Source organism: Diabrotica virgifera, chromosome 1 (genome assembly GCF_917563875.1).
Source record: "Diabrotica virgifera virgifera chromosome 1, PGI_DIABVI_V3a".
NCBI lineage: Eukaryota > Metazoa > Arthropoda > Insecta > Coleoptera > Chrysomelidae > Diabrotica > Diabrotica virgifera.
Window position 1 is genome coordinate 230,376,452 of NC_065443.1, and position 17,590 is coordinate 230,394,041.

Genomic DNA, 17,590 nt, shown 5'->3' on the forward strand with positions numbered 1-17,590 from the left:
TTTTCTTGCTATTTTCAATTTTAGTCGGTTCAGCTCAAGATTGTCATATGCTGTAAAACTTATCCACTTATTGGAATACTTATCTACACAATGCTGGTAATATATGTATATAGTGACTCACATTGAAAAATATATCAGTAGCAAAGTTTGCGAAAACTTTTTGATTATTTTAAATAATAATTTTGCGTAAATTATAAAACATACATTAATTAAAAATAAAGAAAGTGGTGACATACTTCCCACATACACTTCTTGCCCTTCATCCTCATCATTTAACCCGGATTTATTCACTGTTTGATATAGGTCTCCCTCAGTCTTTTCTCGATCCGTTTTATGCCATAATCGTTTCTATATACTGGGTGAACCAAAAGTCAGTTAACCGTTTTGTATATTAATAAAAGCAAAAATAACCGAAGTAAAGAAAAAGTTTATTGTTTAGTGTTTATTGTAAATAGGTAGGTACAAAGAAGTGCAAGCTTTACATTTTATGTTCAAAATGTAAACCACCTTCATCAATACATTTTTGGCAACGCTTATACACAGTGAAACAAGTCTTTCTACAGACTTCCAGGTTGGCACGAAGAACTTCGAATTGACAAAAACTTTATTATTAAGTACTCCCCACAAGGCAAAATCAGAGGGCGTCAAATCTGGCGAACGCGCGGACCATTCAATTGTGTCTTTTCTCCAGTGGCGGCTTTTCTTTATGTGCTGCTGAGCTGCAGAACTACCAAACAACCATAGCAAATCTTAATTATTAAAGAATAATTAATATAGTTTTATTTCAAATCTGCCATATTATCATATTAAACATCAACTGTTAATAATAATTCACCAACAACGATGATTAATATTATTTTTTTTACGTATTTACTCCTCTAGTGAAACCGTATAATTTTTTTACGTATTTGGTGCTCCAGTGAAGCAATCTTTTTACGTATTTGCTGCTCCAGTGAAGCCGCGTCGATAACAACCGAAACACTGGCAGCGGTAAAATGCATTTATTAGGCAAACGGCGATCTTAGCCGATGTGCTTCGGCAATCGGCTGATTAACGGCCTCGGAAATGTGTTTGCGAGCTGCAATTCACGACAGTTATTCGTGACCGTTGCATCTGTGCCGTGTTTAGAAATTCTTAGGTTACAATTTTGTTTAATTTGTTTTGTTCGAGCGTGTTTAAAACAATGGAGTTTCAATTTAAATTAGGTGTAAATAAATTTCAAAAACTTCACTATCAACAACAGTTGATTATAAAAGAACGTGGCCGTCCTATGCCTGATCTTAATATTGAAGTGTCCGGTAAAAGCCGTGGAAAAACATATACGCGTAAATTTAATAAAGACATGTATCTACGAAATCAGTGGATTTGTGGATGTTCCGAAAAAAATGCTTTTTTCTGTTTTCCGTGTGCATTATTCGGCGCAGATAAAGAGGAAAAATTGTGGCGCGAGACAGGAGTGCGGGATCTAGTGTATTTAAGTGAAAAAATAAAGAAGCATGAAAACACGCAAACTCATATGAACAATGAAATGCGATTTGCATTATTTGGTAAACTTAATATACAGGCCCAACTTGACTCTGCTTATTGGATAAATATACAAAAACACAATGAAGAGGTGACGAAAAACAGGTATGTTTTGTCAAAAATAATTGACTGTATAAAATTCTGTGGGGCTTTTGAGCTCGCCTTACGAGGACACGATGAATCTGAAACATCAGATAACCCTGGAATTTTTCGTGGTTTAGTGAATTTTTCTGCTGAACTTGATAAAACACTTAGTGAACACCTTACAAATGCGACAATTTTCAAAGGTACCTCAAAAACAATACAAAATGATATTTTGGATTGCATGCTAGAAGTATACGCTGAGGAGATTTTAAACGAAATCAATGAAGCCCCATTTTTAGCAGTGATAGCTGATGAGACAACGGATGTTTCTATGAAATTTCAAATGGTCATTGTTTTTCGTTATGTAAAAAACGGTGCTCCAGTTGAAAGGTTTTGGACTTTTTTGCTTCCAGAAAAACATGATGCTGAAACCTTAGCTAACACAATTTTGAATGTTTTAGACCCAATATTAAAGAATAACAAAAATAAGCTCATTGCACAAAGTTATGACGGAGCAGCTGTTATGAGTGGGATACATGGCGGAGTGCAAACAATAATTAAGAGAAAATATGAAACTGCTCATTTTGTGCACTGTTACGCCCATCAATTGAATCTAATAATGTCAAGAGCATGTTCTATTAATTCCCAAGTACGCGTATTTTTTGGAGATTTACATGATATACCTGGATTTTTTAGTCATTCACCTCAAAGAATAGCTGTCTTAAATCAAATAGTTGGAAAAAATATTCCTCGTTCAATCCCTACACGCTGGAATTTCAATATTCGTACAGTAAATGTCGTTTACGAATATAGAGACTTTATTATTGAGTGTATGGAGCAACTAGAAGAAGAGTCAAATGCTATTACTTCCAAGGAAGCAAGAGGACTTAGACGTATTCTGGAAGATCAAAATTTTACTTTCTGGCTGACTGTTTTTCATTATATTATGCCACATGTTGACGTTTTGTACAATAATCTTCAAAAAAAGAACATGGACCCAACCGAAGCACAGAAAGCTATACATGTTTTTGAGCAAAGTATTAACAATGTCCGAAATAAAATAGACCTTATCATACATCAAGCTTCAAATTTAAATGCGGCGCCTAGTGTCCAAAAAAGGAAACGCCCAAATAACAGCCAACAGGATCACCGTATTGCCTGTCTAGAAGTTTGTGATGTTATTATAAACAATGCAAAAGAACGGTTTGCATATACAAATCATCTAGTTGCCGCAACACTTTTATCTTCAGAACATTTCGAAAAATATAATAATAAGTTTCCTGAAAATGAATTGGATTTAACTTGTACAGCTTATAACTTCTTTGATAAAAACCGTTTGCGAACAGAACTGTCAGTTTTGTATTCCAATATCGAGTGTAGAACATTAAAAGGTGCAGTGCCTTTACTAAAATTTATAATTTCTAATAATTTAGAGGACACATTAACAGAAACCAAAAAGTTGATACAAATTCTGGTGACTACGCCAATGACCACAGCAGAAGCTGAACGTAGTTTTTCAACTTTAAAACGGATCAAAACATTTTTAAGAAATTCAATGCGCGAAGACAGATTAACAGCCCTTTCCACACTCTCGATAGAAAAAAAGTTCATCGCTTCAATACCGAACTTTAACGATAAAGTAATCGAAAAGTTTGCGACAAAAAAGGACCGGCGTATTAATTTCCAATTTAGAAAAATGCAATAAATGTAAGTTAATCAGATTTTTATAGCATGTCGTTATTAGTTACTATTAATTAGTATTAAAGCTAATTTTATTGTTTTTGTTTTCGTATGTTATTCTATTTCTATTATTTTATATTGGCCGTGGTTCATGCAGCACACCCTATAGCAGATGTCACGAGCCGCCACTGCTTTTCTCCCTATCCAATTACTAAACTGGTCATTTAGAAACTCACGAACTAGCAATCCGTAATGAGGCGGTGCACCGTCTTGCTGAAAATATCGAATACATTGTAACTGTGGATTATTTGCAAGGCCCTTCACAGAGCGTGATATATTTTCTTGAAGATACCGCAAACTGGCACGTGACTTTTTTTGATAGCGTTAACTGACTTTTGGTCCACCTGGTACATTAAATAACCATGTAGTTGCGTCCACTCTTAGAGCATAGGATTAAATTTTTATTTCCTATAATAGCCCAGCAAATGACCGTTTTGGAGTTTAATTTTCAGGGTCAATCCGATTTGTATGAAAATTTGGATTTAGGTTCTACTCACCCCCCACTTCAAAGGTGAAGTTGTGCCGTTGGATTCTTTTATTTGGGGGGTGACAGTGTCCAATTCTCGGAGATGAAAAAACGCGTGTTTAAAATAAGTATGGATAAACTGACTAATTCTAAGGAACTTTTGTTCTATAGAATTTTTTAACTTAGTCAATACTTTTCGAGTTATTTGCGATTGAAAATGTTTAATTTTCGACAAAAAAAAAACACTTTTTCAGACAGTTTTTTGCAAGTACCAATTCAAGAAGTAAGTATTTAATCGAAAATAATATTCTTAGCAAACATGTAGCTTATAAAAAACAAAAAAAAAATGTGTGTTCAGAAAGTCTAGAGATCAAGAAAAAGCAAATTTTAGCTCATGAAAAATACGTTCTTATTCGTCAAATTCCAAATCGAATATTTCAACGTGAAATAACAAAAAAAAATGCAGCAATTTTCGGGATGAACCTATTGCAATTTTTTATTGTAGGTATTTGAAAACAGCTTTATTTTTGTTTTATATAAAAGTCTCTCTAGCATTAAATCTAAGCGAGTTACTCTCAAAATAAAGTTGGCCTCCTTTTTTTTCGTAAAAAAAAAATAGTGAAAATGTCCCCCTATTTAGCTCCCTAAATAAAATTAATAGTTACCGCTTTACCATTTACTTTATATGTATGTATATTATTTACAGCAAAAGGTAGGTTCATGAGCTACAACTTTTCTTTTGCTGGGTCTATAGACTTAACGAATCCATAATTTTTGTCGACGAATTTTTTTAACGATTACAAAAATAGACATTTTCTATCGCAAATAACTCAAAAAGTATTGACTATGTTAAAAAATTATATAGAACGAAATATCCATTTCTGGACTTATTTTAAAAGTGCGATTTTTTCACATCTGACTAAGGGCAACTGTCACTCCCCAAATGAAAGCAACCAATAGCACAAGTTCAGGTTTGAAGTGTACGATAAGTAGAACCTAAATCCAAATTTTCATACACTTCGGAGTTGACCCTAAAAATTACACGGTATCGCCGTATTACCCGTTCATTTACGGCGCTAAAATTTATAATACATAATTGTTCTACAAAATGATGTGGTTATTTATTTTTGGGTTATTTCCATAACCTTAACTTTTAGTTTAATAATACAGACCATAGACATAATATAACACCTATACTGCGCGCTGATATCTAAAACTAAATGACGATTGCGACAGAGAAAACTTAGGTGGGAAGTCTCTTTCTAATCGGAGGAGTTCATCAAATCGGAGGAGCACATCAACTGTCACAGTGTCGCGTGGGGTTATAACGAAACAAATTCCGAATGCGAAGAACTAGAAAAATGGGCTGAAAGCATGAACCTAAAACTTATTCACGATCCAAAGCAGCCTGCGTCGTTCAAAAGCGGAAGATGGCGCAGAGGTTACCACCCAGACAATATATTTGTCAGCGACAGAATTGGAGACCAGGTGACAAAAATCGTTGGAAGCGCCCTCACAAAGACACAGCACAGACCAATAATTTGTCTTTCCAACGCGGCAATCAGATACGAAATTTTTCCTTTCAAGGGAAGGTTCAACTTTACTAAAGCAAAATGGGAAAAATTCTCTGAAGCATTGGATCAAGAAGTTTCCAAGCTAGAACCTTGCCCTGATTCATACGATAAATTTGTAGGAATAGTAAAGCAAGTATCACGGAAATTTATCCCTAGAGGTTGTCGAACTGAGTACATAGCGAGGCTCAATGAAGAATCCAAACCCCTACTTAAAAGATATGAACAGCTATATGAAGAAGACCTTTTCTCGGAAGCAACAATACAGGCTGGGGAGGAAATATTACATGCGATATCCGCCAAAAGAACGGAAAGTTGGTGCAAGCTGGTCACGAGTCTGGACATGAAACAAAACAGCAGATGTGCCTGGAAGCTGATTCGGAATTTTGGCAACGATCCCGTTGCTCCGGCAGTCAACATGACAGAAGTCACACCCGATCAGATAGCTCATCGTCTTCTAATGAACGGTAAGACGACATCAAGAAAGAACAAGGTGAGAGCTCAACGGAATATCGACTATGAAAGAGATGTTCTAGGTACCTCTTTTTGTCTAGAGGAGATGAGAGGCGCGCTCCACTAAATGAAAGATAATAAAGCGGCTGGCCTGGACTACAGACGAACAGAACAAATAAAGAACTTTGGACTAAAAACGTGTGGCTCGTAAAAATGATGAATTGCTGCATCCGTACATTACAAATCCCCAAAATCTGGAGGAAAGCTAGAGTGGTAGCCCTGTTAAAACCAGGGAAGGATCCGGCGGATACAAAGAGTTTTAGACCTGTCTCTCTTTTGTGCCACCTTTTCAAGGCATTTGAAAGAATGATACTGAACCGGATCGCTGAATATGTGGAGACTAAAATTATTCCAGAACAAGCAGGATTCAGACCCGGAAAGTGCTGCTGCAGTCAAATTCTTAATCTCACCCAACATATTAAAGATGGTTTTGAACGGAAAGAAATAACAGGAGTAGCGTTCATAGACCTAACTGCCGCCTATGACACAGTTAACCATCAACAGCTACTCGCAAAACTCTACGAAGCTACAAAGGATTTCCAACTAACAAGGTTAGTGAAATGTCTCCTCCAGAATAGACGCTTCTACGTAACGCTCCAGTCCAAGAACAGTCGGTGGAGGGACCAAAAAAAATGGGCTACCACAGGGAAGAGTCCTCGCGCCGATTCTATACAACATATACACCAACGACCAACCCATACACCAACAAACAAGGCAATTTATTTACGCTGATGATACAGCTGTGGCAGCTCAGGGAAGAACCTTCAATGAAGTCGAAGTGAAACTAACAGATGCCCTGGGAGACTTAGATCTATACTACGATAAAAACCACCTGAAACCCAATCACACAAAACCCAGGTATGTGCTTTCCACCTTAGAAACAAGCATGCCCGAAGGCCGCTGGAGGTGGAATGGCGTGGTCAGATGCTGGAACACAACGAGACGCCAAAATACCTTGGCGCCCGTCTGGATAGAACTCTGTCTTACCGATACCACTGTCAAGATGTCAAGAAGAAAGTAAGTGCCATAAATAATATCATCCGCAAGCTATGTAATACAAAATGTGGAGCACAACCACACACACTCCGCACTTCTTCCTTAGCATTATGTTTTTCGGCCGCGGAGTTTGGAGCACCAGTAGGGGCAAACTCTGCTTACGCAAAGAACGTCGACGTGGCTCTAAATGAAACGGTTTGTATAATATCGGGTTGCCTGAAACCGACACCTATCGAAGAGGTATACCCCATAGCTGGGATTGCTCCACCACCTATCAGGAGGAAGGTCATACAGAGGTAGAACAAAAAAAGCAGGAGACGGACCGAAACTCAGTCAAGCAGACTACAATCTCGGAAAAGCTTCCTGAAAACATCAAGATCCATCCCCGAAACGCCAGAGACGCGCCTAATACACCTATGGCAAGAGTCAGCTACCGCGACACATTTTCCTCTCTCAGAGGAAATGGCTGCTGGACACAATTTACCGTATCCGACTTGGAAAGCGCTAAATAGACTAAGAACCGGCGTTTCACGTTGTGCTAGCAACCTGAAAAAGTGGGGATACCAGGAGGACGATACCTGCGACTGTGGTGCGGTTCAGACCAGCCGGCATCTACTATCATGCACAGAGATGAGAGTGACCTGCACAGAAAAATACTTAATTATAGCAAATGACAGGGCCATCTATGTGGCCAACCATTAGAAATACAGAATTTAAAGTTATTGGTGTTCCGGACACGACGGAAAGTAAGTAAGTATCAAATCGGCGACAGTGGGAAAGTGACGTTTTCGATAAACTCAAAGTCATTGGATAAACCCTGCCGATTAGAAGGAGACTTCCCACCTAATAGCCTCAGTCTTCTCTATCGCAATCGTCACTTAGTTTTAGATGACAGCACGCAGTCTAGGTATTATATGTCTATGGTACAGACATGCAGCAAGACTAGCTATAAAATTGATTAACTAGCGTTGCACGCATACAACTCTAGGATTACCTCTATAGTTTGGGTCTTCCCAAAACTTACAAGACAGAGCTTGTAATTAGGAAAATTGAATCCAGGAGAGTTTTCTGTTGTGTAAGTAATATTTTTTTGTAGACTGGGCCACTAGTACCTCTTTGTAGACTGTCCCTTTCCAATACAGATTTTTAATAAACTTGGTATTTCGTTGGTCTCCCCTGTCTAGTGAGTAAGTTAATAAGTTTGGTATGTTTTACTCAGTCAAACTCATTTTCATAGTCTATGAAATACAAATAAATATATTTAAGAAACGACGAAACCCAAGTGACTCCATTTTCAAACAAATAAATAATTTAAAAATAAAATCTTTGGATCTCTTAATTCGGAAACAGAATTTCCTCTCTTCTACCTATTCCCCATCCTTCTAAAATTTGCAAGGGATAAAGGGTGATGAATGCAGAGACATGGGGAGTCTACATAGTTGCACTCCACACACATTAATTCACCGAGGCAAAGATAAACAAATATGTCTCCTGGTACTCAATACCTGAGTAAAACCGTAGGTAGATAAAGGCATTTGATATTTAATTTCGATTCAGAGATCATTACCATATTTCTGTGGACCATTTCGAAATTGTATTCTCTTCAGGAAAGCATGTAATGATGCTCTGAATCGAAAATAGACACCTTTGCCCGGTAATTATATCTTGTAATTGGCATACCGGGCAAAGGTGTCTATTTTAGATTCAGAGCATCATTACATGCTTTCCTGAAGAGAACAAAAGTTCGAAATGGTCCATAGAAAGATGGTAATGATAACTGAATCGAAATTAAATATCAAATGCCTTTATCTAAATATATTTTGTTTGATCTCTGCATTTTTGTAAGAGCATTATAACACTAAAGAGTATTTAAAGAGTCTGGTCCCAAACTGTTCATCAATTTAGTTTTTGTTCGCATTTGATGTATATTCGCTGATGAATCACTCTCATCATGATAATTAAGAGCACGGCTCACTAGCCTTCCCTAGTTTTATATAGTTGGTTAATAGTTGATGGCTTGGTTAATAGTTGATGTTTACGCTTTCTTCGTCCAAGAATTTTAACATTTCTACATGTGCCATCAGGACCTGCAACTTCTTGTGGTTTAGTTAGCTTTATTGCATGAGACACTTCGTACTTTAATATATTGAAGGATGGTTTCTTTTGTTGTCTTAATTATGATTCAGTTCAGTTGTCCTTGAAGAGTTTCTCAGTCCAAAGTATTTCAATCATTAGGATAATAACATCGACAAGACAAAATAACACTAGAAAATAACAGGTATAAAAGTGTTAGTTAAATTTACCTGCAGATGGCTAATGTGATGTCCTAGCTAAGTCTAGCTCACGAGTGTGCATTTGTTTGAGTGTGATTGTGGTCCTGTGGATTTTCTTCAGCTGATGGCGAAGGAGGAGCATCTTTCCTGGGAGGCATACGTTCATTGATTGCGTCGAGACCTTTAGCCTCTGCGAAACTGGTAATCTTGTGATTCGGTGAGAATCCTTGCAGTGCTAATAAAATAAAAGAAAAATTTAGTTAGTTATCAAAAATATATTAGCATCATAATTAAATTAGTATATATAACTACGAGAGCCCTGGATTTTGTTAGAGAATTAATTCTGTGAAGTGAGTAAGATCGAGTACAAAAGGCTTAAGTACTATAGAAACCAAGCAAAATCCATAAACTAGTCATGGAACACCGGCGACTGCTTTATGAAGACTTAAGCTGCCCCAAATTGTAGTAGAAATCCTGAAACCAGAAGATAGAAATCCAGGCAGCAAATATTTTCGAGAAAGCACCAAGTAAGTTCAAAAACGTATTGTGCCAATCCACTGAATGTATACAATATGGTACAGGTTTCCAGAAGTCTGGAATGGGTATCATGAATCGGGTCTAGGGCGTTTCGATGCCGCCGGTTCATCGCCAGTCAGTTAATCGCTAACTGATATATTTCCGAATTTTCGACCAATTTTCGACAGTTACATTTATTATTTATTTATAGTATTAATTAGGAATTCTAGGAAATGCGAGATATGACCATTCCCGTTGCCATACTTAATCTTTTAATAGACTTTTAAACTTTTATAATATAAAATATAATTTAACACTACAAATTTAATACTGTTTAGTATCAAATTTAGAGGAAGTAGAAATAGAACAGTAAATTAATATAATAATATTTTTTATCTATTAATTTGTCATAAGTTTTGAACTGACTTCAACCTCAACAACAACAGCAAATTTTGAATTATTTTTGAAATCGGATCAATTTTTTTATGGTAGGGGAGCAAAGTATGCTAAATGTGCAGTCACTCGAGCGTTATGGGGACCTATTGGGTTGTGAAGAGTAGGTCCTAAAAACAAAAAAAGGTTAAGTAAAGTTTTTCATTTTAGTGGGGACTTTCCATTTTTAATTTAATTTTACATTTCCAACAATCGTTTTTTTAGATTATAGCGCCATCTATCCATAATTCGAAAAAATGTCTCGAATAAAAATTACTTATTTTTACGTAAGGAATCCAAATCTGCAATAAAAAATGGGGGCTCCCATTTAAGATTTTACAGTAACCTCCCACCCCTTTTCCGTGGGGGTCGTGTTTGGTGCCATTCGATAGATTTTTCAAAAATATTGAATACGTGTATTTTTTAGTTTTTCGATCTGACGTTCATTTCGCCAAATATCGCGGGATTCGTATTTAAACTATTAAATTTACTCCCCAGCCCTCTCCATGGGAAGTCGTGTTTGGTATCATTGGATAGATTTTTGAAAAATATTGAGCACGTATTTTTTAGTTTTTCCATCTGTCATTCATTTCGCGAAATATTCCCTTTTTGTCTTGTGAAACTTTGGGACTCACCCATTTCCTTACGTTTTTTGAAATATACACTGTTTGCATGTACTTAAATTACCTTATCTTAATCTGACGATATCGAGTTTTTCTAAGGATAGATGTTGGTTTTTCGGCGGTGGAAAGGACAAAGGGCGAAAGAACTAGGTGATGGATATAAATTGTGGTATGTAGGGAATAGTAATACTAGAAATGGAGTTGGTATAATTGCTGATAGTGAAATGAAAGATAACGTAGTAGAAGTTGTAAGAACGAGTGATAGAATGATATCAGTGAAATTTGTAATTGTTAAAGAGGTATTGAATGTTGTGTGTGTGTATGCTCCTCAAACAGGTCTTTGTGAGAATGAAAGAAGAGCTTTCTATGACCGATTAGGAGACGTACTGAGTGATATTTCAGCAGAGGAGAAAGTTATAATAGGAGGTGATTTCAATGCACATGTGGGCCAAGCCAAGACAGGATATGAAACAATACATGGGGGATTAGGCTTTGGAACTAGAAATGATATGCTAGAATTAGCAACAGCATTGGATATGGCGATTGTTAACACATTTTTCAAAAAGAGACAAACTCAACTTATTACCTACAAAAGTGGACAACATCAATCCCAAATAGACTACTTCATGATAAGGAAAGAAGACATACGTGAATGCAAGGACTGCAAGGTAATAGTTAGTGAGACAGTAAGCCAACAACATAAGCTGCTTGTCCTGGACATCGAAATAAAAAGCGAAACTAAACAAAAATATCGGAGAGGACCACAAAAAATCAAGTGGTGGATGCTAAAAGATGGGAAGGAAGGTCTATTCAGAGAAAGAATAGTAAAAAAAATATGTTGGAACATGAAAAGAAGCCCTAACACAATTTGGAGAAAAATGGCCAATATTATTAGAGAGACTGCTATTGAAATACTTGGGAAAACGTCAGGAAAGAAGTTTGACGATAAAGAGACTTGGTGGTGGTCAAATGAAGTACAAGGAAAAATAAAAGAGAAGAGAAAATTATATAAAAAGTAGCAAGAAACCAGATCGGACATAGATCTTCAAAACTATATGGTCGCCAAAAAGGAAGCGAAAGTAGCAGTAGCAAAAGCTAAAGCAGAAGCGTATTCAAACCTATACGATTTACTTGATACCAGGGAAGGCGAAGCAACGATATATAAAATAGCGAAACAGAGAGCAAAGAAAGCAAGAAATTTTAATCAGATTAGATGTATCCGAGATGAAAATAATAAAATACTAATTCACGAAAAGGATGTCAAAAAGAGATTGAGAAAGTATTTTGACAGTTTATTAAATGAAGAATTTGACAGACAGCCTGTGGAGTTAACGGAGGCAGTAACAGCAATGGTTACCAGAATAACAAACGAGGAAGTGGCTCAAGCGCTTCAAAAAATAAAGAAAGGAAAAGCAGTCGGACCAGATGATATTCCTGGGGAAGTATGGAGAGCATTGGGAGAGACAGGAATAAGTTGGCTAGCAGGTCTATTTAATAGAATTATGGAAGTTGGACAAATGCCAGACGAATGGAGAAGCAATTGTGTCAATTGTGTCGTATTAAATTATATTAAATATTAAATATCGTATCAAACAATCAATCAATCAATCAATAAAAACAATCAATCAATGCTAAATGAAACCAATTGTGTCGCAAATTCCTCGGTAGAATGCAGTAGGATGTGGTTACCCATACTGAAAGAGGAAGTCAATAGAAAGAAAATACCAAGATTAGTAAGTCAATAATATCGAGCTAGTACATATTTTATATTTTAGTATTACTTATATATCTAGTATTATTAATATTATTTATAATTTAAACATGTTACAAGTCAGAATTTGGTATTATTTTTTGAGAGTAAATTAATGTAAGACCAAATACTTACGATGTCGGGATAGTATCACAGGGTTTTTCCTGGTTTTCCCTTGTGATTTACTATGAAGTCTCTAACGCGAGAATTTTACTGTCGTTGCATTTGGTTGTCTTTTTAAAGACATATCACATGCTATAATTTGTTATGACGGATATTCTTGAGTTGGGGTTAATTTCATGTAATCGAATGAACTATCTTTCAGTAAGTCGTCCCAGGAACGCAACTCATAAATATTGGCAATATCATTTTAAAGTCTTCTACTTTAAAATGTATAATATATGTCTGAATTGCCAATATAAATGAGTGAGATTAAATAAATTATTAGAAGAATTTTTTTTTTTTTTGCTTAGCAACAACACTTTAGTTTATTTTAGTAATATTTTGTATTTTGATAACGGCACCCGATTTGGGCGTCGAAACGTTAATAAAATTATTTTTTTCATTTTAATTGTGGCTTATTTCCCATATAAATAATTAATCATAAAAATGCCACAAAATGGAGAAGCAGTACATTAGTACCTATCTACAAAAACAAGGGAGACATACAACAATGCACAAACTACAGGGCTATAAAACTACTTAGCCACACCATGAAAATATGGGAGAGAGTAATTGATAGACGGATACGTGAAGAAACCGATATATCCGATAATCAATTTGGCTTTATGCAGGGCAGATCAACAACAGATGCAATTTTCATTGTAAGGCAACTGATGGAAAAATACAGGAATAAAGAAATCAACGCTCATATGGTATTCATTGATCTTGAGAAAGCATATGATAGAGTTCCTCGAGAGATTCTGTGGTGGGCACTCAATAAGAAAGGAATCCCTGGCGAATATGTAAAGATTGTGAGAGATATATATGAGGGAGTATCGACTAGTGATATAGCAGGTGTGGGAGAGACTCATAAATTTCAGGTGAAAGTAGGATTGCACCAAGGCTCGGTCCTTATTTATTCTCATTAGTTTTGGACCAGATAACAGCGAAACTACAGGGTAGTATTCCATGGTGCCTAATGTATGCTGATGATGTAGTGTTAATAGGCAATAGTGAAAAAGACTTAGAACAAAAACTGGAACAGTGGAGACAAGCTCTGGAGGAAAAAGGTTTAAAACTTAGTAGGACAAAAACAGAGTATTTGGAATGTTCATTTAAAGATTAAGTTACTACAAATAAAATGGTATCTTTGGATGGTGAAATGATTGTGAAAGGCAATAGTTTTAAGTACCTAGGATCGGTATTACAGAGTAATGGAGAAATAGCTGAAGGGAAAATTCTATAAAATAGCCATAAGGCCGGCTATGATGCACGGAACTGAATGTTGGGCAGTGAAAAAGAAAGAGGAACAACGAATGCATGTGGCGGAAATGAGAGTGCTTAGATGGATGAGTGGAGTGACAAAGAAGGATAAAATTAGAAATGGGTATATTAGGGGAAGTCTAGGTGTGGCACCAATTGATGCCAAAATGAGAGAGCACAAGTTAAGATGGTTTGGTCATGTTCAACGTCGAGAAGTTAATCACCCAATACGAAGAATAGCTGAAGTGCAGATTCCTGGAAGGAGTAGGAGAGGAAGACCAAAGAAGACCTGGGGGGAGACGATAAGGCAGGACATGTTGGTAAAGGGGATTAACATTGATATGACCCAAGATAGAATTGTGTGGAGAAATGCAATTAGGGAAGCCTATCCCGCATAAGGATAAGGCAAAGAGAATGATGATGATGATGGGATGTTGGTTTTTCGGCCTCCCCTTAACGAACTCCCCTGCATTATTAGCCAATATATATGGTAGAGGTACATTTTCAGGGTACAAGGTTTCTCCCATGTCACAATCTGACGCGCCCGAGTAACTACAAAAATCCCCGCTTAGGCTCCCCTACCATTAGTCCTCTTTTATTGTGATTAAAATAATTGTTGATAGATCACAGACATATCTATATTTTAAATAGGAACTGAGAAGATTAACTCACAATCATTACCTTATTTATTACCTAATTGTACCTTACCCAGGTGTGGTGAAATCCAACAACCTGTTATGTATGAGCATAATTAATAAGTGAACATTCGATAAATAATAAATATCAAAAGTTGATAAAGTTCTTCAAAGAGTAGGATTACATGTACCATAAATAGAATTATTCCTATATACTTCCAGACTAAATTAATCAAATGTTGGGTTTCAGGGTTAACACTCTGGTTAGAAAGTAAAGAGGCTAACTTAGTAGTTTAAAATTCTAGATGGATCTGCTACTGGTGGTAGCGTATTGGAGGGACATAATACGACAAGAGCTGGAGCTTAACTAACTCCACAGATGCATATATAAATATACATACAGTCGGAAAAATGAAAGAATACCCATGAACGAACATATAAAACACGCTGTATTTTCCTGTCACCGTGTCACAAAGAAAATTGTCCAGTGCAGGTAGATGTAACAATAATTATTACATGTTCTTGCGCTGGCCAATTTTTTGTGTGACACGGTGACAGGAAAATACAGCGTGTTTTATATGTTTTATATGGATAGCGGAATTGGGATTTTAAATATACTGGAAAAACAGTCTATACCTATATTGGAGATGATCTTTTCCGTGGCTTTTGTTTAGTTCAAATGTATATTCAATACACATGAGTGGGGAAAACCATTGTGAAATGCCTGTTTTATTAAAATGTTACAAAATTATAGATCAACGTTTTAATTTATTTTAACTCGTCTTAAGAAAAATAATCAAATCTTGACTTACCATTCTTGAGACTCGTTTTTCCTCCAGATAATGCTCCTAACGGCAATGCTCCAGTTGGCGTAAGCCCTTTCAACTGTAATACAGACTCACTCTCTTCCCTAAAACAACAAAAATATAATATTATAGACTATAGACAACCATGTTAATATTACATACAGTGAGCACGTAAAGGTTGGAATAAATTCATTTTCTTAAGAATGGACGATTTTGGAAAAAATCCCAAAACAGGTCAATTTTTATTTTTAAATTGCGACTTTTTGGCATATATATCATACTAGTGACGTCACCCATCTGGGCGTGATGACGTCATCGAGGATTTTTTTAAACGAGAATAGGGGTCGCGTTATAGCTCATTTAAAAGGTAATTCAATTATCTATTCAGTAATATAAACATTAACATAATTATTTTTACAGGGTCTCTAAAAAAAATTTTTTTTAAATAAATTTATTGACAAAAAAAGAATGTGTGTAATTTATTTAACTCAAAATACATTTTACCCCTATCAGAAAACAGAAAATATTGTTTATTTGACAAATAAATATTGTTTTTTGCTTAAATTCAGTATTAAAGCAGCTACCTACCTTCCTCTTGACAGTTTGAACATTTAATTTAAGCGAAAAGCAATGAATATTTTTCAAATAAACAGTTTTTTCTGTTGTCTGAGAGCAGTAAAATGTATTTTGAATTAAATAAATTACTTGCATTCTTTTGTTTATGTCAGTAAATTTAATCCAAAAAATTTTTGAAGTTATACTTCTTTACCGGCGATATGAGGGTGAATTTTTATATGTTAAAACCTATGATCCCGGCGCATGCGCATTATAACTTTGTTCTGATTGGATGTTCAAATGACATGTCGAAAATTGTTCAATATGGCGGCTGTGGTACAGCTGTAGTTTGATTATTTATGGTTGTTGCGTTTTAAAATTTGTGTGAAAAGAAACAACAAACAAAAGTTAGTTAATAGTTACACTGCCTTTTAAAATAGTTTTCATATACCTATATTTTTGAACTTTTGGACTATTTTGGACAAGGAAAACTCATTCTAATTTGGTAAGTAGTTTTTATTATAATCATATTGTGATTATACATTTGGATTAGGTTGAAATACAGTAGAGCGTCGATTATCCGAACAAATTGGGGGACATAGGTGTTCGGAAAACCGATTTGTTCGGATAATCGAACTACAATATATTGATACATATTTATAGTCATACATATTTATCCACAAGTGAATAAAAGCCATATTTATATACCTACATATTTATTTATATCTTGATAATGACAACTAGCAACTAAACAAAAAAATGCAGTCTTTGCAACAACATAATTTTAATAATTATTTTTTGGATACAATATTGAAGAAAATTGAAGATATTTTAAGCGTCAATTACTAACGCTTGCTCGGTATTCGAGTGCCGGACGCGGGAGTCGATAGTTCGAATAAGCGTTGGTTCGGTTGATCGACGTTCGGATAATCGACGCTCTACTGTACATTTATTTTCTCAAGAATGGGGATTTTAGAGAGAAATCCCAAATTAGGTCCGATTTTTATTTTTAAATTATGATTTTTTGGCGTAGATTTATTTATCTAGTAGGTATGTAATGCTTTGATTTACATACTTAATTTGATTACCAACAAAAGTTCTACCAATCTTCATCTAATATATTGTTTTCTTACTGTTTTGTTATATTTTAATATTTTCTTCCACAAAATTTAAACTACAAAATTTAATTATATTAAAAACAATTGTCAGACAGTAAAACGTTCAGTTACCCTATTTTTCCACATGACAAATAATGTGGAATTGGACGAGTGAGTCTAGGCTTCGATTACGAATCAAAGCGCCCCGAAAGTCACGGGTTCGATTCCGGATGCAAGTTTTTATTTTTTTATTTTTTTATGCATTTTATGATTCTAAGTATATTTGTTATATAATTTTTTTTTCAGAAAATGCGTATTTATAATTTTTGCCAACAATTATTATCGTTCAGAAATCATTTTTTCTTTGTGGCATTGTTCAATGTGTTTGTGTGCGTTTTATTCTTTTATTTTTTTAAATTTTTGGTATTGCCTTAAAAATCACATAATATGTAGTAGAAGTATAACTTCTTACGTGCGTACAAAGTACACACAAATTCTTTTTTTTTTTGGACACCCTATATAAATAATTATGTTAATGGTTATATTACTGAAGAGATAATTGACCCATTTAAAAAAATCCCAGT

The 17,590-nt window shown here is 35.3% G+C and overlaps 1 protein-coding gene across 7 annotated transcripts in view; it reads right to left on the reverse strand.

Annotated features, from left to right (window-relative positions):
• LOC114339424 (serine/threonine-protein phosphatase 2B catalytic subunit 2-like) overlaps positions 1 to 17,590 on the reverse strand; it is a 1,099,401-nt gene that overhangs the window by 16,522 nt on the left and 1,065,289 nt on the right. For all 7 annotated transcript variants that reach the window (XM_050647774.1, XM_050647800.1, XM_050647797.1 and 4 more), the window contains 2 exons: positions 15,361 to 15,458; positions 9,198 to 9,402 (listed from right to left, as the gene is read on the reverse strand). In XM_050647774.1, the coding sequence (XP_050503731.1) occupies positions 9,236 to 9,402; positions 15,361 to 15,458 (265 nt within the window). In that variant the 3' untranslated portion in view covers positions 9,198 to 9,235. The remainder of the gene's footprint in view (positions 1 to 9,197; positions 9,403 to 15,360; positions 15,459 to 17,590) is intronic.